Source organism: Nicotiana tomentosiformis, chromosome 8 (assembly GCF_000390325.3).
Source record: "Nicotiana tomentosiformis chromosome 8, ASM39032v3, whole genome shotgun sequence".
NCBI classification, from domain to species: Eukaryota; Viridiplantae; Streptophyta; class Magnoliopsida; order Solanales; family Solanaceae; genus Nicotiana; species Nicotiana tomentosiformis.
This window is the reverse complement of record NC_090819.1, coordinates 135,496,546-135,518,600: the sequence shown is the minus strand read 5'-3', so window position 1 is coordinate 135,518,600 and position 22,055 is coordinate 135,496,546. Positions and strand designations below refer to the sequence as shown.

At 37.0% G+C, this 22,055-nt stretch overlaps 2 protein-coding genes across 6 annotated transcripts; both read right to left on the bottom strand.

Moving 5' to 3' along the window:
* Nucleotides 1-4,305: 4,305 nt before the first annotated feature.
* Nucleotides 4,306-13,609, bottom strand: LOC104105625 (ASI1-immunoprecipitated protein 3-like). Of its 5 annotated transcripts, none has more exons than XM_070182823.1 (8): nt 12,985-13,607; nt 9,959-10,021; nt 8,214-8,975; nt 7,973-8,104; nt 7,727-7,840; nt 6,807-6,866; nt 5,527-5,613; nt 4,306-4,929 (listed from the first exon to the last, which is right to left on the bottom strand). In XM_070182823.1, exons 1-8 carry the CDS (start codon nt 13,465-13,467, stop codon nt 4,645-4,647), a joined length of 1,986 nt encoding a protein of 661 aa, XP_070038924.1. In that variant the 5' UTR covers nt 13,468-13,607; the 3' UTR covers nt 4,306-4,644. The 5 variants fall into 5 exon arrangements, 2 of the variants coding, with proteins under 2 accessions (XP_070038924.1, XP_070038925.1); XR_011410656.1 differs by having other exon boundaries at nt 4,867-4,929; nt 5,527-5,663; nt 12,985-13,609; XR_011410657.1 differs by lacking the exon at nt 4,306-4,929 and adding an exon at nt 6,522-6,721 and having other exon boundaries at nt 12,985-13,609.
* An 870-nt stretch (nt 13,610-14,479) lies between these two features.
* On the bottom strand, nt 14,480-19,121 carry LOC104105616 (uncharacterized). The gene is made up of 2 exons (XM_009613969.4): nt 18,660-19,121; nt 14,480-15,352 (listed from the first exon to the last, which is right to left on the bottom strand). The coding sequence occupies exons 1-2, from the start codon at nt 18,920-18,922 to the stop codon at nt 14,620-14,622; spliced, it is 996 nt and encodes a 331-aa protein (XP_009612264.1). The 5' UTR covers nt 18,923-19,121; the 3' UTR covers nt 14,480-14,619.
* Between the last annotated feature and the right edge of the window lie 2,934 nt (nt 19,122-22,055).

Genomic DNA, 22,055 nt, shown 5'->3' with positions numbered 1-22,055 from the left:
TATTCCAGGGTGTAGTCGAATTCGGCCAAGAAATCTTACCAATGGGCCTGCTTGGCAGATATCTTCTTCTGTGTTTGGAAGTAGCTTGTTGCAACATTGTCAGTCTTGACAACAAAATGAGCTCCCAACAAGTAATGACGCCAATTCCGTAGGCAGTGAACTACAACCGTCATTTCTTTCTCTTGGACCGTGTAACGCCTTCCGGCGTCGTTCAACTTTCGACTCTCAAAGGCTATAGGATGGCCCTCTTGCATCAGTACGCCTTCTCTAACAAAGTCAGACGCATCAGTCTGGGCTTCAAAACTTTCGATAAATCAGACAAGGCCAATACGGGTTCCTTGGTGATTGCTGCCTTGAGTTTCTCAAATGCCTCATGGCAGATGTCGTTCCATTCCCACTCTCTATCTTTCTTCAGCAAGTCAGTTAGGGGGGATGCAATAGCCGAGTAACCGAAGATAAATCTTCGATAATAGTTAGCCTGACTGCTACTTAGCTTCAGCCCTTAGATAATAAATAGCACAATCGTGCTAAAATGATGGCAATCACACGAAACAAGCAGGAAGGGTATGAAAGAAAGAGACTCAGATTTGGGAGGCAAGTGCCAATTTTCTGTTGTATTATGCAATATCTGTTGCTTACAAAGAATGATTATAAAGCCTATTTATAGAAATTAAAATGGTTATACAATGGGGGTGGTTGGGTGGGCTGGTAAGGCTGTCGAGCAGCCTGGTGCATTCCAGCATGGAAAGCTGCCTGGTGCATTCCAGCATGGAAAGATGGAAAGGTAGGCTTAGAGAGATCCTGCTGTCAACCATGGCCCAGAAGGTCAAAGATGCCTTCCCACTTTCGGTTGCTTGTCCCTTGGTCTGTTGACTTTCTGCCAAAGGTGCCTTCTGATGGCATCTCATGATTTCTGTGTGGCCTCAAGTGTTTTCCCACTGATGGCAGTTCAAGATTTGGGCTCGGACAAGCCACGCCATCGGTGGAATTGCAAAAAATTAATAGGTGTGACGGCGGGGCGGTGCAATATGCTTGATTGAGATTTGGTGCAGTGGTCTTCATCAAGATTTACATGCGTGCTTGATCATATGAATCATTTAAGCCACTTAGGAATTGCATTACTCGATGTTGGTGCATCATTTCCACATTCTCCTTTGATTTTGGACACCCACAGTTAGAGAATGGGGCTAAAACATCATATTCATGCCAAAGCTTTTTCAATTTCGAAAAATAAACTGAAACTGAGCTAGTTCCTTGTGATAATTCTCCAATTTCACGATCTAACTGAAAAATCCTCACTCGATTGACCTTGTCAAATCTCTCTCGTAAGTCTTCCCAAACGAGATGTGCATCTGATGCATAGACGATACCTCCTAGGAGTTCTGCACACACAGTTCATGATCCATGACAATACCACCGCATTGCAAGTTTCCCATTGTCCTGCAATTCAGCTGTTTCGTACAGATCCTTCTTGCATGTGCCAGTAACAAACCCTAGATTCTTTTTCCCTAAAAGAGCGATCCTCATCGATCTGCTCCAAATCCCGTAATTGTCTCACTGGTATAGAAACTGAGCTTGGAGTGTCGGATAGACCTAGGTATAAAGGATGTGTGTGGTCGATCGAAGTTTCTGCCATTGCTCAGAATAATTTGACAGCAATTGATCGAATTGAAGACTTTATGTGAATTTTGACCTAAACGAGATGCGAAGGAAGATGTGATGCGTATAATCGATTACTCGTGCTCTGATACCATGCTAAAATGCAAGGCTTGAAACTCTCACTTTGCTCGTTAATGGAGTCAGAAAAGAGAAAGAGAAACAGAGCATTGATGAAGGCAATTGTTTCATTTTTTTTGTCGTTAACACTGTACATCCCTTTTATACAAAACTAACAACTTCCACTAATTAACTTAACAAACTAATACAGCACATTGGCAGTTGTCATTAACTAGCTAACAACTATAACTAACACCCTAACTAACAAATACACATAAGCTGCACATGCTCTATTTGAACAATGATATATTAGTAATGACATCCTACATAAAAAATAAATTTTGGTTGCATCCAAAATTGCATCCTCTTATTTGCTGTCTCTTACGTCGTTGTTATTATTTTTCTGGTTTCTTTTGTTGTTACAGATCTATTCTTTTGTTCTTTTCTGATATCTGTTGAGCCGAGAGTCTCTCGGAAACAACCTCTCTACCCTTCTGGAGTAGGGGTAAGATCTGCGTACATTCTACCCTCCTCAGACCCCACTAGTATAATTTTATTGAATTGTATGTTGTTGATCTTTAAATCTTGGGTCCGCCTCTGCCATTCAACTTTACCTGTAGGTGACACAGATAGCACCACAATATAACACCGAAAGTCTACGTCATTGCTAGTAAGTATTATTATTAAGATAATATAATTTACTTTTTGAGCAATTCATTCATTTCACTATCAACCATAAAATGGATTGGAAATTTTGAAGTTCCAGCAAAAAACATTAATGGGGACAGGGACAACTACAGGTAAACTGGTAAAGATTTGGTTGGGAAGTACTTTGGTGGATACTTTTCATAGATGGAACAATTTATTGTTCTACAAATGGGCAACCTCTATAGTAGCTCAAGTGTTTTATTAGTTTACTAATTAGGTTGAATTTTCTTAATTCAGCCTTTCTATATCTACACTACTACTATACTATACTATGGTCTGGAAAAGAAAAATTAAATAAAATAGTATAAGGTTATTTGATACTTGTTTCTCTGAATTGAAATCTACTTTGGTTGTGCTACTTAAGTCAAAAGTGTCTACTTTGTTTGGTAAAAAATTCAAATAGTTAGTTGTATACAAATTATAAGTGTGGTCCAGTATACTTCATTACCAAGTAATGCTCCTCTACCTTGCCGTAAAAACCTTTTCTTCCTATTAATAGCAATTAATGTCTCTCTTATCTTTAATTTCAGTATTTTCCTTTCTTTTTTTCATTATAATAGTTACGATGTTCGGTCAGCTTAGGCACACATCAACTAATACTACAGGGTAATTAATACCTCCTACCACCACAAGTAATAGTTAATTTTATCCATCATTGCTTAGACATATAAAAAGAAATCACTTAATCTATTTGCTCCGCTGAGATTTAAATTTAAAAGACCGAAACCTTATGATTCTTGATTTACTTCATTGATCAGTTGGACACATTTTTGGATGCAGTATTTCCTTTTTCCTTATTAACCCTTTTTTTTCTCTAGTCTCTGGGTTTCCTTGTGTTAGGGATCTTGAGAAATGTGTGAGGGTAATTTGGTCAAAGAAAGTTAGAGGGTTGAGTGCAAGAGCAAGGAGAAAAGAGTAAATTCCAGGGTACATGTGATATGGTTTCAGGCGGGAGGAAGGGATCTGAAATTGGTCGGTCAAATCGAAATCGAAGTATCATATGACCCGTCGACTCACTATTCTTACTCAAATTGACATCACTAACCCTATACTAAAAACACTTGTCCCACTTTATTGTCCCAAAAAAAGGGTTAATAAGGAAAAGGGAAAATACTGCATCCAATAATGTGTCCAACTGGTCAATTAAGTAAATTAAGAATCATAAAGTTTTGATCTTTTAATTTTAAATCTCATCGGAGCAAATATATTAAGTGATTTCTTCTTATTTGTCCAAACATTGATGGATAAAATTGCTCCCTCTTTTCAAGAACTCTCCACCTTACTCTTGGGGTGACTCGAACTCACAACCTCTTAGTTGGAAGTGGACGGTGTTCACCACTAGAGCAACTCACTCTTGTCACCATAAGAGAGACATTAATTGCTGTAAGGAGACATGATAAAAATGTACTCAAACTAAGATAAAAAGGTCAAAAGGAAACAGCATTTATGATATTATTGTTGTTGTTGGAGTAGCACTTCTCAGTATCTTGTCTGAAATTTCATCTCATAAAGTTCTACGATGGTTTCAATAACACTCGTGCCTTGTGAACTATCATTATTAACAAGACCAAAATTTAAACCTTAATATCAGAAATTAATCTCACCTTCTAACCCACTGCTGCTCAATTAGACTATACTTAACACTGTTTACCTATATCTGAAAATTTCCAACGACACTCAACTTGTTAAGTAAAGAAAATTTATGGATAGGTCAGATTTTTCAACTTTGGTGAGTACGCAGCTGCCATCACCTATAGTCTATAGATAAAGATTCCTTCCCAATTCGTCTTTTTTTCCTACACGTTCTCGTAGATTGCATGAATGCATGTTCAAAAGATGGACCAAGTCAGTAAGGCACGTAAAGGCAGTTGCTACTCCACGTGAACAGAAAATACACTCATAAACATAAATTAATCACCTCACTTTTAGGTGAAAAGAGCTGAAACTATATTGTAAGATTACACACATCAACCTTACCCTACACGTACAAGTGTGCAGGTTGTACAGTCCTTGGAAACAGAACAATCCATACCAAGTTGTCACAATTGAATTTCTCTTAAGTCTAACAAATTTTTCTACTACCCCCAAGTATACACTATACACGAACCACTATCGAGTAAATATACTTATAAAAAGACTATTCGGAAAACTGTGTGTATGTACTGTATCTATTTACAGGAAATGGTTATGTCTAAAGTGAACTAAAAACTAGCAGAAGAGTCAGTCAGCATTGCTAGTGGTAGTATTATCTTCAGTCCTAGACTTGTTAAATGATCTCTGGCTGTCAAGTACTGGCATGTAAGCTTCAGTTGTCTTCTTTAGAACATCACTAGCTCCTTTATCAGCTCTTCGAGGGCTTGTTAAATTCTTCTCCACGTCTTCAAACTTGGCAGTTGCTAACGGTTCTGTTCCAACGCTCTTCGTAAAATTTGGCCCGTCTATTGTTAGGCTAGCAGCTTCGTCTCTAGAAGCATACCAAGTATTGCCACAAGCAATACACTCCAGCTGAGATAACCAAAAAAAAAAAAAACAGAAACAAGAGGCAGTCAGTGCAGCAACCAAAATATTCGAAGAAGATCGAAGATGACACGGCTAAAAAATACATCGGATTATATTAGAAAAGTTTCCCAATGGCGCTTACACCATATTCAATCTGTTTTTTTTTTGTTTCTTAAATACAAGAAACTCCAAAGTGACATCATAAAATTTAAGACATGACAGGCAAAAAGGTCCTTATGCAAGGTAATTCCCTTCAACATCTTGCATGATAGTTCAGTGTAATGGCAATCATGACATGGGGGAATTAGTTTAACCCGAGAACAGAAAGAATTCAATAAGAGATCACTTACTGTCACAACTCACAACATCGAACATAATATTAAATATCTTCCCCACCACTATCAACATATAAACAAAATCCAATCAAATATTTGAGTTTCGGGTGCGGCAAGGAATTGCTAACATAATAAGCAGTTCTCCACCCCCTCGCCCCAAAAGAAAATGAATATAATAATAAGAGAGGACAAGAAATATCCAAAGAGAAAATCATGCAGTATCAACGAAGAAGTCTATCCCAAACAGAAAAAAGCTGCAAGGACAAACCTGGTAACGGTCTCCATGTCCAGCCTGAATAATCTCCATGAGACGCACTTTTTTCTCTGTGCATCTTTTGCAACGAGCATCAGTCATCTATGCCACAAACCAATCAGAAGTGAGCAACAAGAAACAACATACTCAACCTGTGTAAAGTTTTCTGTAAGAAGCATCAGTCATCTATCACACAAAGAATAGAAACAAGCAATAAGATATGTCGAAATGAAATGTTTCCCAGTCTTATAACATGATCACATCAATTTTGCCAATTAATCATGGCCAAATTTCTAAAACTCTTTTTCCATGAAAAGATAATTCTTCAGAATTAAAAGGCTTTCAGTACATTGAGAAGCTATATTCAACTTCATTATAGAAAACAAAAACATGTGCAGCGTCCTCCCTGAATACGGGAAGAATATTCAATCACATTTAGTCTTATCTCAAAGGGATACATGTAGCTGGTGATCAGAATCAACGACCAACTCCATCACCAAAATACTAAACTAAAGTTTGCTATGGTTAGTTAAACTAAATCCTGGTTAAAGACTTGAACGCCGAAAAATTATCAACATTGTCAATACCCAAAAGGAGCACCTACTAGGTGCAAGAAAATTTGGCCCCATCTGTATCGACATAAGCAGTTCTTTGACCTCTCCAGAAAGGGAGATTTTATTCACCGAAATCTCCATCAGAACACATGATTGCCCTGAAGCTATTTGTAAAATTTCAACTGAATATATTCTGAGTGCATGCCCATCATGAGACTAATTCTTCAAAGTAGCTTCACGAATACCATCATATCTACCGGACGAGCAATAATAATACACCATATAAGCATGAATTTTTTTATTGAACTTCTTAAAAAATTTCAAATAAGCATATAGTTGAGCTCAAAATGAAGTCAGAGTTCATTTACTCCACTGAGTCGACCTCAGTTTCATATTGAAACTTATCTAGTATTGGAGCCCAACAGAGCTGAACGCTTGAGTCATTTAGACGCCTACTTAGGCTATAAATTTTTGCCATAGAAGTAGTGTCCAGGCAAGTTTGAGCGCACCACGACTGTTCCACCAGATATTTGCTATCTCCCACCATCACAGGTACCGGTTAACCTTGCCCACCAAAACTTAGGCTGATGAGAAAAGATCACCTAACGTTTTTCTTGTTTGTTGGAATTTGAACTTCATTAACTAGGCCATAACACCTTCCTCCATACAAAGAGAAAAAAGAAGATGACTGTTTAATATAGCAACTAAGCTTCTTCAGGAACAAAATAATATAGTATAAACCTGAATGGGCTCCGGCTCTTCGGGCTCCCTGCTTGCTATCTCTTCTGCTGTTAGACCTTCCTGAGATAGAAATGGAGAATAACATCAAATAAAGGAAAACATATTCTGCTGGGACAATTTTCAGATTCCACAACAGAAATAAGAAACTACAGGTTTTTCAGAGAAAGATTAGTAACTTATAATCTCCGTATAGGGCAGACATTCTTCTCAAGAAACCAATCTTGTATTTGCCATGTGTGAATAAAAATCCAAATGAACCATCCACCAAAAGAAATGAATATTAAGCAGAAGAAATTGCTTTTCTTAAATTCTTAAAACCAAAACCAAACTATGAGGCAGGTCTGTACAGTCTTCTACGTAACCTAAATTAGTTTCTTCTTGCAGGGAAGGAAATGAAGACACCTTCCACATTTCAAGCACCCTTTTGGCTTATTTTAGGAGCATGAAATTCCAAAATGTGTACAGGTAATTGCTCAACTTCTTCATTTGTATGAATTCTCCTAGCTCTTTTCCCCTTCTTTTTTTTGGGGGGTGTGGGGTGTGTGGTGTGGGGTGGGGGAGGGGGTGAGTAAGTCAATATTTAATTCCCAAAAGGTCTCAAGGGACATCAAATTTTCCTTTATTGTGTGCGTTTATCTGTGAAAATGCTCAATCATATTTTGGTTTCCAAAATCAGCTTTACTTCATCCACACCTGAACAATATTTAGATTTCATGAACTACAGGTAAACCTATTTAGGTTGCACATGGTGGATTCAAGAACGGTCAGTAAGACCACCAAAGCAAGACCTACCCCCCATCCAGAAATCAACAAAACACAAACAGACTATTATTTCTAGCATTTTAGGATATTTACATATGAAGCGAAAAACAATAAAATTAATCGACAAATTGAGTAAATTATTTTCCCTGGGCTCATACCTTTAGCTCATTGGGGGACATGTTCAGTATCTGTGAGGGATCCAACTCCCCATTCAGAAGACGGCGTGCTAAGAGTGAGCTGTTCTGGAATGTTTTTGACAAGGAAGAATTGTTCTGAAAATAGAACATCATCGAGAAAATTGGACAATTAGAAGGTAGAAATATATTCACATAGAAAATTAGAAGAAAATCAAATAAACTCACGGACTCATACCCCCATCTCCTCAAAAGAAAAAATGTACTAACCTTAAGATTGAATGTTAACTGCCTCATCTTCTGATTGTACTTCTGAAAATCATATGAGAGAGCCTCATGTGCAGCTTTCTCCAGAGCGACTACAGCAGGGACAGCACTGTCTGGCCATCGAAACTTATCACCCTGAAAATAATCCAAGAGAACTAACATTTCAAGGAAAATCTGAATAGAGACTAGCATTCTATACATAAATTCTGTCAATCATCAAAATCATTGGAAAGTGAATTCTTACATTGGAGCCATCGTCTACAGACTCATTCACATGCTTTGCAGAACCGGCATTACCAGTAAGATCAGTAACATCTGAGCCCCCTTTTTCTTTACCATCATTTTGTACATTATCCACAGGATTGCACAAAAACTGAATTGACTGCAGCAGTTTTTCCAGCCATTTGTCACGCTGTGTTTCATCAGTTAGGACATTGAAGTTTGAAAGGATGATGAAGTATTCTGATGAATTATTGGGACAACTGCCTGGAGTTTCTGCTTTAGATTGACCAAATCTAGTTGGTGCTTCATCATCTCTGGTGACATCCAAGGGCGTCATGCTCTTCTTCCTCAAAAGTCGTTTACTCTTCAATTGGTCTTCCTGACTAACAGGAGCTGCAAAATTATCCTCAATTTCAATGTCAGGAAGATGCCCAACTCGTGCAATAGTCTTCTGAACAAGCAGATCAATTTCCTGCTGTTTGGTATCTTCATAATCCTTGTCTGTTAACTTGAAAAGCTTCATCTGCTCAGTGTCATATACCTTTTGAACGATAAAACCAGGATGCTCTTTGCGGCCTGGAATCTGCTTGTTTAACGGTATGAAGTGCACCACACACTTGTGCATGACTGACTCTGCGGGAACTTCGTCCCTATGAAAACTATAGAACAATTCCCTCGTGTCTCGTGATTGCCAATTTCCACCATTTCTTCTTTGAGCTTCCTCGGGTCTGTAAAACCACTGTCCTGTGACCATCATGTTCCCATCCTTGGTCTGAGTAATATCCTATTAGGGGAAAAATCCAGAAAAGAGAGTAGAAGTGATTACCACTATAAATTAACATCCAGAGAAGCAAACATTACCGAGAAATTTCATGCAAAAACTAGAAAAGTAATTCAGGATGCTGCAGATAAAATACTGGTCACTTTTTACCAAACAAAAGATATGCTCACATGGATAATCAATTCTCCAAGAAACAGACTGATTATTTAGAACTATCTGAGGGAAGAATCTTAACGGAGCCTCCTGACATGTTTTCTTCCCTCTATTCCTAAATTACTTGCTAAGCCAAAAAACTAGAGGCTAAATGAATCAAAAGTAACAGCGAAACTCAAGCAAGTTTTCCTCCCCCCCCCCACCCCCCAAAAAAACGAACCTGCATGTTTCCATGTCTAAACATTATAAGGGTTCAACAACCTTCCTTTCTGTCAAATTTAGAAAACATGAAACGCGAATGGGCATTGTTGCATATGTTCCACTTTCACTTCAGTTCCTCCTCCATTACCTACCAATCAAAGGAAATACTTACCTTCCAGCAACTACCTCCTCTTTTCACCCCAACTTTAAATAGATGCCAGTATTTAGGTGAGAGCAACTATTATCTTTTTCTAGACTAGTTATTGTTCGTCTGCTCTTTCCTTCTTACGCCACAATTTAATGCTTTGCTTCTGTTTTCTTCCCTTCCCTTTTGTACTCCCAACTCAAGGAGTTTAACTCAGACTTTCAGCACCACCAAATAGAAAATATTCTCTGTTGGTGCACTAGATGAGGTAAAATGCAGTTAAGATCCAGGTCAAATTGAGTGCCCAAATTTCGCATCAGAAAAGAGAAATACCTAACATATAAGCTTAGTTTGCATGCTACAAGCAAACTAATACTGCAACTGGCCTGATTCTTCATAATTGACTGGGAAATAGCATATGCATTCACATAATTGTGCATCTATTTAATTTCCAAAAGAATCATGTATCTTCCAGAAAAAGAATTACCTTGATAATTGCCACATAAGGTTTCTGATTTTTTGCTTCTGGAACCAAGAGCACGGGATCCTCCTGTAGAAGAACAAAAGTTAGTAATAAGAGCAACCACGCAGGAAAACAGTAGCTATAACACACTTAACAAAGTTCCTAGCCAATGCAATTACAGATAATACTGTTCAAAGGGGATGAAACAGCCAAGCAAAATTTCATGGAAGAAAAAAACTAGAGTTGATATTGATTGCACAAAATCTCCTCAGCTCTGATACCAACATCCAGGCACACCAAACCAAGCCTCTTCCACTATATTCAAGTCATAGTGATACACTTCTACCAGGAGAGATACTAATTCAGATTAATCAGCCCTCTCATTTCTCCAACTCCTTACAAAGTAGCCATTACTAATGATACTCATTAAATTAAAGTGAATCCAAATCTAAACTGGCTGTTTGCAGTATTTTCTGATGTTGAAGTAAAGAGCATCCAGAAACCCATTTCCTATATCATGATACCCCATTAAACTTTATGAATAAACCAAAACACCAGAGACTAAGAAGCAGAGTGAACCCATGAAATCACCTCCTTCAAACATTATGGATGAAATGTTCACCAAAGAAAATAATTTTCATGGAAAGTGTTCTATCATAAAGTTTCAAGTTGAACAAGACAACCACAGAATATGTGGAGTGTAAGTTCAGTACTGGGACGCATGAACCAGAAGTGGACGTGAAGCTTGATACCCAAGTCATCCCCAAGAGAGAGAGTTTTAAATATCTTGGGTCGATTATACAGAGTAACGGGGTGATCGACGAGGATATCACACACCGTATAGGAGCGGGGTGGTTGAAATGGAGGCTTGCTTCTGGTGTTTTGGGTGACAGGAATGTGCCACCTAGACTTAAGGGCAAGTTTTACAAAGCAATAGTTAGACCGGCCATGTTGTATGGAGCCGCGTGTTGGCCAATCAAGAAATCCCATGTCCAGAAGATGAAAGTAGCAGAAATGAGGATGTTGCGATGGATGTGTGGGCATACCAGAAAAGATAAGATTATGAATGAATATATTAGGGACAAAGTGGGTGTGGCCCCTATGGAAGAGAAGTTGAGTGAATCGAGTCTGAGATGGTTTAGTCATGTGAAGAGGAGAGACGTTGATGCCCCGGTTAAGAGGTGCGAGAGGTTGCCAGTGGCGAGTCAGATGAGGGGTAGATGGAAGCCTAAGAAGAACTGGGGTGAGGTGATTAGGCAGGACATGGCTCTGCTCCAGCTTACCGAGGGCATGACCCTCGATAGAAAGGTATGGAGGTCGAAAATTAGAGTGGTGGGTTGATAGACAGTCTAGAGTTTGCCTTGTCTTACTAGTAGTAATTGTACTAGTCGGGTACCTTCCTATTCCTAATCCTTTGTTTATATACGGTATGTCAGTATTAGCAGTGAGATTGGCACTATTCTTGTTGTTTCATTTCCTTGGATCTCTGTCATTATTCGTTGTGTTATTTAATTACACTGTGTTATTACATTGTTGTTGCTATTGTTTCTCTATTGCTCCATTTTTTTTTCACGTTTTTGAGTCGAGGGTCTTTCGGAAACAGCCTCTCTACCTTCATAGGTAGGGGTAAGGTCTGTGTACACACTACCCTCCCCAGACCCCACTTGTGGGATTCCACTAGGTTGTTGTTGTTGTTGGAAAATGTTCTATCAGAAATCATTTTCTAGATTATTTTCCAATGTTAAGCCAGGTACAAAAGCAGATGACATGTAACAGTCCTACAAGGTGAAAGAAATGGTAGGAGGATAGTGTTTTGGTAAATATTTTTGTATCAAAAGTTAAAAAAATGTAGTGTTGGTTGAAGCTAGCAATAAGCAGTGCTAGTTTTGTATATTTGTGAAGGAATATGATTGTCCCTAATAAGCATTAGAAAAGGGGATATATTATCCTAAACACTACAGGGCGATTTTTTCCCATCCGCCTAAGCCTAAACCTTGGCGGGCAGAGTATATGTGCTGGTGGGCAGGTCTGGTGGACTAGTCGAGGTAATGTACTTTCCAATTTCTATCATTCCAAATGTAACCTATGAGTGATAAATAGCGATGGCAATTGGGGCGGGGCAGGGTAGCGAAATATGTAAATGGGGCAGGGCGGGGCGGGGCGGGGCGGGGCAGGGCGGGGCAAGGCGGGGCGGGGATTTTTGAAGAATCTTAATGGGGCAGGGCAGGTTGTAGGTCAGCCCTTAGTCCCAATAGTGGGCCATTAGGTAGCCTGAGGCCCAGTTCGTTCCTTGCTTACTTTATTGTCCATGTCTTCTTTTCTTTCATAAATTGATATTAAAGTAGCTAGAGGATGTCACAGACGCAAATTTAGGATAATACCTTTAAAGGATAGTAGAATTTTCTACGTATTGATTAATGTGACATGGAAGCTACAATTAAAGAAATAGACAATCCAAAGTATACATAATACTATGCGTTATCTTGAGAGTGAGAGAAGCCATGTGTTGTATGATTTTCAACCGTGACATTTACTAATGCCAACTTTAATTGTTCGCAATTTATAATTCGTGATAAAATTTTAAAAAGAATGCTGAAGTCCCTTCTTAATTGTCAATATTTATAAAGACAAACATGGATATAGGATACACATGTAATTGCAATACTTGGAAAGTGGATGTAAAATATGGTATTTATATAAATATATGGTAAGACAAAGTATTTACTGGAAAATGAAAAAAAGAAAAGAAGAAAAAAGTGAAAGTGAATTCTAAACGGGGCAGGGCGGGTAGGGGCTTAATAGGGCGGGGCAGGGCAAAATTTTGTAACAAAGCTAAACGGGGCAGGGCAGGGCGGGTCAAAATCTTAGTGGGTCAAAGGTTGCCCCGCCCCGCCCCAATTGCCATCCGATAAATAACATTTTTCAAACCCTAATTTCATCTACAAGTCATGGGGAAAAGCCATAATATTTCCAAAACACAAACAACATTTCAATAAATAACATTTCGGAAGCATTTTTCGATGAAATAAAGCAAAGGAATGAAAACTCACAAGTTCATAGCGATTTCCATCGTACTCGAAGGACTCGTAATGGTTTCTCCTCCCTTTACCTTTTCCAGTAACCCTAATTACCTCACCAATAGGCTTAGCATCTTCCAGCTGTTCTTCTTCTACCTCCTCCTCCTCCTCTTCAACCGGTTCAGGTTCAGATTCAACCTCCGGTTCTTCGTCAAATTTCTTCTTCTTATTCCTTTTCCCCCTGCCCCTCTCCTCCTCCTCATTTTCCGGCACTTTCCTCTTCTTCTTCCTCTTATCTCTACTTCCATCATCATTATTCGCTTCCTCTTCTTCCTCCTGTGGCTTTTCTTCTTCTTCTTCTTCTTCGTCGTCGAGCCTTACTTTCTTACGCTTCCTTTGACTATTCGCTTTATCTTCGCCGTTGCTGGAAGCGCGTGTTACACGCCATAGCGGCAACTTGTCGTCGTCGTCTTCGTCGTCGCTTATCGCTACCACCGCTAACCGCCGGTTTCTCATTTTTGCTTGCTATACGGTGATGTGGTGCGTGAGTCGAGTAACAAGTCACAAGTGTCGAATGTGGAGAGTGTAAATGAGAGAAAAAGGAATCTACTAGTACTACTTATAACTGTTCGAAGAGAGCATCAATTTGAGATTCTGTGTATTTGACATAGCGCTTTAAAATGCTCAAAATAGCGTGAGCTGACCAATTTTAGAATTAGTATTGAAAAATAGCCACTTTCAAAGTAATTAAAAATTAATTATTATTTAATATGAAATTTGAATAAAAACATATTTAGCTGAAATATGGTCCAGCGTAATATTTAGCTGAAATATGAAACGGTCGTATATAAAACTCTAGCGCAAAAGATATGTGATTATGCTGGAATTCGAACTTTTAAAAGTTAAATTTTAGTAAATTATATTAAAATTCCAAGAAAAAATGTTGGAATTCAAACAAGACACCCTGTATGTGAATTTTTACATATTATGTTGGAGTTCTAACTTTTGGAAGTTAAATTCCAACGGATTATGTTGGAACTCCAAGTAAAAGTATTGAAACTCATATAAGATAATTTTAATTCTCGCTCTCGCTGGAGTTCGATAAAGCGGAAAAGATAAAAAGCAAGTCTTTGCGCTCTTCTAAGTTGGATATTCTTGTTCAAATATTACTTTCGCATAAAAATTGATTAAACTTTAATTAATTTCAAAATTATAGCTAATAATCATGCTAATTCTGAATTTTTCCCTTTAAAATGTTTCATAAGACTACGAAAATATTCTAAATATTTTTAAAATATATGATTGGGGGGTCCAATAAGTTTCCGATTAAAATTTTAAGAATTATTTTAATACTAAAAAGAACTGTGCAAGGGCAGTTGAAGGCCAAGCAAAGTTAATGAGGCATTAGTTTCAAGTCCCAAAAAAATTTAGTATGTTAAAAATGTTTAAAATTATAAGAAATAAAAATACACAGCTTCGTGAAAAAAGGAAAAAGTACTCGATAGTTGTGGCTGAGGGAAAGCAACAGTTAAGCAAAATGGTAATGGAAATTTATGCATGTCAATTAAAAAATATATATCGGGTTACTTAAAACTCAAAAGAAGAGTTGAAACTTTAATATATCAACACTAAAAGTGTTCTCAAGAAACAGTAATATAGTTATTACAATCAAAGAACAAATGGAACAGATATGTTGGAGAACTTTCTGCTATTGCTACCCTCACTTTCAGCAATTTCCTTCAAACTAGTCCAAGACTTCCTCTTTCGCTTACTGGATGTTGAGACAGTTTTCTCAGCATCTGTTGCGGACGAACCATCTTGAGGTTCAACTTTCTTCTTGGACACTGTTCTATTTCTTTTCTTCCTCTTAGAATCCAACAAAGAAGTAACTGTTACTGTCGACAATGGAGTTGCAGGACCAGTGGTTGGATCATCTCCAACTATTTCAGATGAAACATCTGCATTATTATCTCTATTGGTACTATCCACTGAAGTATCAAACTGTTCAGACTTTTGGGTTGCTGATTCAGTAAGGTCAACTCTTGTCTCATCGATATTAGCCTCTAACGTATCCAGCTGTTCAGATTTTTGCGTTGCTGATTCAGTACGGTCAACTCTTGCCTTATCGATACTAGACACTACTGTATCCAACTGTTCAGACTTTCGGGTTGCTGATTTAGTAGGGTCTACTCTTGAAGTTGTTATTTTGGCAGGATATAGCTCTTTCATATAGCCTCTTGGGGTTCCTCTCTTTAGATTACGATGTGAACAGAAATGGCACTCATATACAACAGAATTCTTTGGAGGAATACCAGGTTTCTTCCGTCTATTTCGTGCCTTTCTTTTTTTCTTCTCAATCCGAACTGTACAGTTATAGCCAACCTGAAGGATAGATTCACACCTGTGGAATTGCAAATATAAGTTAGCACGCAAGCCTACAAAAAGGGATGAAAAGTCAGCAATAGCTCATTCAACACGGCAGAGGTGAAAATTCAAGTAACAATCAATTATTCAGCAGAATAAATCAACTCCATACATACATTGTCATTTAAAATAGGAGAAATGAGAAGTGGGAAGCAAAAACCGGCCCTATATGCTTAGGTGTTAGCTATTTCTTGATGATGGTTTGTGCATTCTGTCATTTCCGGGTATAGATAGTATTCGCAAGCTCAAATGGTACTGAGAATTTAAAGTATTCAGGATGACAATTGATCCAAGTCATTAGAGTTGCAAGATGGAAACAAATAAGGCAGCTGGAAAACTGTTCCAATGTGCATCATATGGACTGTCTGGTTGGAAAGAAGTAAAAGATGTTTTGAAGGAAGAAAGCAGCGCCTAACTTTTGTAAAATATAGATGTTTACAGAACCTATACATTTGTGTAAGAATAGTTCCATAGATAGCTTGGCACTTATCTTTGATTTTTGGACTTCTTGGGAATTGGGTAACGATGTAATCGTGCAACTTTTATAAGCCTTTTGCACTTTTATAGTGCCTTTTTGGTACTAATTTTAATGAAGTTTATCTTAATTTATCAAAAAATAACAGCCAACAGTTTGATCCTCCCCCATTTCCAGTAGGAGTATCACTTGCAGAATTGTTAAAGAACTTCAGTAGAAGACCTAAGATACCAACCAGCATTCAAGACCCTTCCCTCTTCCTTAGGAGGACAAGAACCAATCTCTGGAACTGCATCCAAAAGGCACCTTTAACAAGAACTTCTATTCACAAACTCCCAACACTGGGCCAATCCATAAACATTAGAACTCCCAGTACCCAAAAAAGCTGTCGAGAATCGATCATTCTTCCCACCTTATCAACCAAAAAAAATAACAACGCCATAGGACTTGTGTTTTGCACTGAGCAAAACAAGATTATTATCAGTTTATGACAAGTCTTTCATGCACTCACAAACTGTGTTATTTCCTGTTCATTTATCAAAGCTCCATATATTTTCCATTCCACTAGTGGTGTCAAGGAATCCAAGGCTGCAAAGAAACTGGCTACATAGACTTGATGATCAGATTACACAGCTATTCTATTGGTACATTTACCGCTGCTTCTATGGCTCTTGGATCAGAAGCTGATCTATTTAGCATGAAACGGTGTAGTATAAACACCCATTTCATTGGGTAATCCATCAATGGCGAATTACAGGAAATTTAAACTATGACAAATGAATTTGATGACATAACTTAGAGGTATGGGCGAGAAGTTGCAGCAGAAAAATGGAATTTTACTTTCCCACAGAGCGAGAATGTTCTTTATCTATAGCTTAAACCTAAATCCCAGAAGCACGACCAAAAGATGATTGAATTTCTTTGCTCTAGAAATACTAGCTCCCTTTAGGAGGCCTCCTGAATTTTCTTAACCAAAGGTAATGGGAACATTGTCCCCTAAACAGTAGATGGTGCACATTTTAGTGTAATAAGCAGCTAACAATGCATACCTCACACAAGGTAAGGGGTAAGGTTTGCATACACCCCACTCTCCCCGGACCTTACTTGTGGGGGATCACACTAGGAACGTTGTTGTTGTTGCTAATGTTGTAAGCAGCTGATAATGCATATCCAACTTTATTTTGATAAGTACTGAGGAAAATTTATCAATTTAAAGGTAGCAGCATAAGGAAATAAAAAAGGGCAGCCCGGTGCACTAAGCTCCCGCTATGCACGGGGTCCGGGGAAGGGCCGGACCACAAGGGTCTACTGTACGCAGCCTTACCCTGCATTTCTGCAAGAGGTTGTTTCCACGGCTTGAACACGTGACCTCCTGGTCACATGGCAGCAACTTTACCAGTTATGCCAAGGCTCCCCTTCTAGCAACATAAGGAAATGTTGGGGCAAAATACATCCAAAAGAGAAGATAATGCATCTCTAACTCAAAGGAACATAACCAGCTTTCAGAGAATCTAAACAAAAAATGTTTTGATGTAAAAGTATCTTTTATTTTTTACCACCACAATAGTGTAATCTATTAGAGCAACCACTTGCTCTACCAACAAAAAGCAAACTTCCATTTCGAGAGATGGCAAAGGGATTCTAAGGTAATACTCCATCGGGAACGCCAAAAAGACAGCACATAAGATCAATAATCAACCACAATAGCCAGTCCCAAAACTAACACTAATTGAAAAGTCAATAACCAACTCTTCACGGGAAAACAAAATTATTACTTACAAAGTCAAAAATCAAACTGATTGGCGCTTTGATTAATTGAGAAGAAAGTTACTACAATAACAAACAGCAATCTAGGTCAGCTACTAAGCTATTCATTCAACATCAATCAACTGTGCCTCAATACCATACTAGACGGAGTCCGTTGTATGAATATCAATCTCTATCCAAAGTATCATCAGGGACACCAAACAGCCAGCAAATAAATCAACCAGAATAGCAAGTCCCAAAACTAACATAGTTGAAATGTCTATAACCAAACTATTCATAGGAAAAGCCAAATTGTTACTTATAAAGTCAAAAATCCTACTGATTATCACTCTGATTGAGAAGACAACTAACTACAATAGCAAACAACAATCAAGGTCAGTTACTAATCTATTTAATTCAACATCAATCAACTATGCCTCAATACCAAACTAGACGGAGTCCGTTGTACGAATCTCAATCTCCTATCCAATTTTCTCTATTCAGGCCAATTCAATATCTATAGATTCATCATATTAAAGACTACCTTCACACTAACCGTCAACCTACTGCAACCTTGCTTTTTTTCATTGGGTTTGGAACCAGCTATGTTGCTACTGCTCTTTTCTCATTTTTCCTCTGTGCCGAGGGTCGACTGGAAACAACGTCTCTGCATTCACTATAGGGGTAAGGTCGCCCACTATCTAACCTCCCCAGACCCACTTGTGGGACTATATGTTGTTGGTTTGGAACCAGCTATGCTGAGCTCAATTAAGCAGAGCTAGTCCATGCTAATTCCCAATTCAAATTACACAACATATATGTTAACACAATTCAAATAACACTTTCATCACAGTGAACAAGGTCCAATTTTTAGCCATCACCAAATCAAAACAAGTCTCTTAACCAGGTAAAATAATTCAAGAATGCTTAAAGAGGTAACAACAACAACAATAACAACAAAAAACTTAGTGTAATCCACTGGTGTGGTATGAGGAGAGTATGTATGTAGACCTTACCCTAAAAGAGGTAAAAAAAAAGGTATTAAAAAAATTAAAGAGCAAACCTTTGACAAGTAAACAAAGAGGGGTCAGGAGGAACACCCAATGATTCAGCTGAAGCAGCTAATCTCTGACCAAAGAATGCACCAAGTGAATGTATGGAAGCTTCACCGCTAGCCCAGGTAGCAAGATTCTTTATATGTTCCAATTTTAGCATTGATTTTGCATTTACATGGCTTTGTTTCTTCTTCCCACTTAGCTCGTCTCTCAATGTAATTGACCCAGATGTTGTACCACCTCCTTTCTTTTTTGCTCTTCCCTTACCCATTATTTTATACTACAAAGTTTCAGTCTTTTCAACAATAACTGAAGAGAGGGAAACTCCAAAACTGAAGAAACTGCCGCCGCGCCGTCACCGTCGCCGCCACCGGAATTGGTGTGGAGTAACAGACTTGCGAAGCTGATATAGTTTGGTGGGGCTGGCTTTAGTTGAGCCCATGCTCAAACCCATGTTGTTTTATCGGCCCAAAATGGGTTACATGGGTTTGCTCTGTATAACACAAAATGAAGAATTAAGCCGATAAACCTTCTACTCAATCGCTTAAACAAAAACTAACCGGCGATGAAATAATATATGTATAAAATCTTGTATAATCTATATATATATATATATAGAGAGAAAAAGTAAATAATTAATATGGTTGGCTTAGCCGAGCAAATTTAATGTTTATATTTTCTATCTGTATACATAAATTATAAATTAATTATGTATAGTTATACATATATTATATATGAATTTTATGTATATTATACATCTACCGGCTATTTTTAGTGTAAGGGATTGGATGCACGGCTATTTTGGTTAATTCTTTTTTAATTAAAGAATTAACCGGTGTAGCTGTCCACCTACCTGTTTTAATTAAATAATTTATGTAGAGTATTATATAATCGCATATAAATAGTGTATAATCTATATGCACCTATTAGAAAAAGTAAACGGTAAATTTGAACAACAAATTGTGCAAGGATCCTTTTTATTTTGTAAAACAAAGACAGAAACCAATAGAAAGTGTTCTGTTGTTACAGTCATGGAGTAATTCCCAATTTTATCTATTTTTAATGCTTCCTCTTTACCTTTTTTTCTTTTTTTTTTCAATTTCATAACATAGGTTTAGCCTATTGCAGACACATGTTTGTTCTCATTCACCTGGCCACAATATTAGTAAGATTCATTGTACATCATTGTCAATAAAAGATTCCTGACTTGGTCTAGATATAAATTATTAATGTGAAGAAAAGGATTAAATAATACGTCATTTCCTGACAAAAAGTTTTAGAATATAATGAATAATTTCGAGTGTTAGCGATCTTACGCTAAAGATATATATAATATATGCGAAGTATAATATTATACTTCCCACCATACCCATCCACCCTCCCCCAACCATGCTCTACCTCACCCTAAATAGAAATATTATTAATAGTACTTTATTTTCATGTTATAGATAAAGTATTTTCTTTTTAATTTCAACAAAATAAATATTTTTTTTGATGATGTAAAAAAGTATTTTCATTCATTTCAGCAAAAAAAGTACTTTCTTTTCATGATATAGAAAAAATATTTTCTTTCATTTCAAAATAAAAGTATTTTCTCTTCATGATATAGAAAAAGAATTTTCTTTCATTTCAACAAAATGAATAATTTTTTTTCATGATGTAAAAAAATTATCTTCTTTCATTTCAACAAAATAATGTAGTAACAAGTATTTTCTTTCATTTTAACAAAAAAGTACTTCCGTTTTATGATGTAAAAAAAGTATTTCTTTCATTTCAACAAATTATGTAGTAAAAAGTATTTTCTTTCATTTTAACAAAATGAGTATTTTCTTTTCATGATGTAGAAAAAATATGTTCTCTCATTTTAACAAAATGAGTACTTTTTCATGTTGTAGAAAGAGTACTTTCTTTTTTCAACCAAAAAAATACTCACTTTGTTCCAGTTTATGTAAACCTATTTCCTTTTTGGTCCGTTCCAAAAAGCATGACCCATTTCTAAATTTGGAAATAATTTTGCTTAAACTTACAATTCTACCCTTAATGAGAAGCTTTTATAACCACACAAATACTCTGGACTCCTTTTTGACTTGTTTAGGACCACAAATTCCAAAAGTCTTCATTTTTTCTTAAACTCCGTGCCCAGTCTTTATTTAGTTTTGTATCACAAATTTTAACATTATTTTTGTGTGAAAAAGTAAAGCAGCACATTAGTCGCTTTGGTTTTGTGTGAATTTTCAAAAGAATAATTAAACTCTTGAAAAAAATTAAGAGTCCTCAAAACATTGGATATTTGGGATTTGGGGGAGGGGGGGGGTATAGAAAAAATAGTATTTGGGGGGGGGGAGGAGGAGGGTAAGGAAAGTAACATAAAAAATTATTTTCCTAAAAAATATTTTCTACTCTTTAAACAAACACTAGAAAATATTCTTCGAAAAATGTTTTTCACTCACCAACCAAACAATGGAAAATAAGTGATAAAATCATTCATTCTTTAGTACCAAACACACCCTTAACGTCGTGTTTTTTCCTAAAAGGTCTCAAAATATTTTGATATAAATTAATGCATAAGTTATCTTTTCCTTCAATATATTGATATGTAACATATCCTAAGGAGTACAAATTTGACACGTTGCATGTGTTAACGTGGGTGGTTCTTAAGAATTTGTTGTCCACTTGGATTCATTTGCAACAAGAAAAAAAGAAAAAAACAGAAAAATCTTAATTTTTTGTGGGGAAATTGAAATAGACATGCAAAATTTATTATTAGCATAGAATGATCTACGCAATTCTACTGGTAGACTTATCTGGTTTTTGGAACTTTCTTCTTCTTTTTTTGACCTAGTGATAGTCAATTCTGTCACACCAAGTCACCAAATTGTTCTTTTTTCATAGTTGGGATGAGATTTTTCCAATTTCACTCATTTTTCACATTTCAAAATCCATGTTTTCACTGAAAATGAAGAGTCTGATTGGGAGATTCCTCGTTCATGAATCCTCTAATTCTGTGATGGATATCGCTACGCGCCTACGCTCTTAATCAGAGTTCTCGAAATTAGTTTTTAAAATGAAGAAACTCATAATATGAAACGTTTACCCTTTTAATGAGTCTTACATATATCGAATTTAAATCAAGTGAGATAATAAATTTTGAATATCATATAATTACATAAAAAAAATATTGTCGAGTTAAAATATTAGTGCTATCAATTATGGCACAATCAAACAATTATCAAAACCCTCTTTGGCCATTGATGCAACTCGAACCGAATGCAAAAAGTGTGTATTGGCGTGTTTATATCTTGAGTACTATCTTTAGTGCCCAACACCCAATATAGCATCCAAATTCAATGCGCCATAATCAGCGCCTCGCACTCAAGGTATCACCCAAATTCAGTGTTATGTTA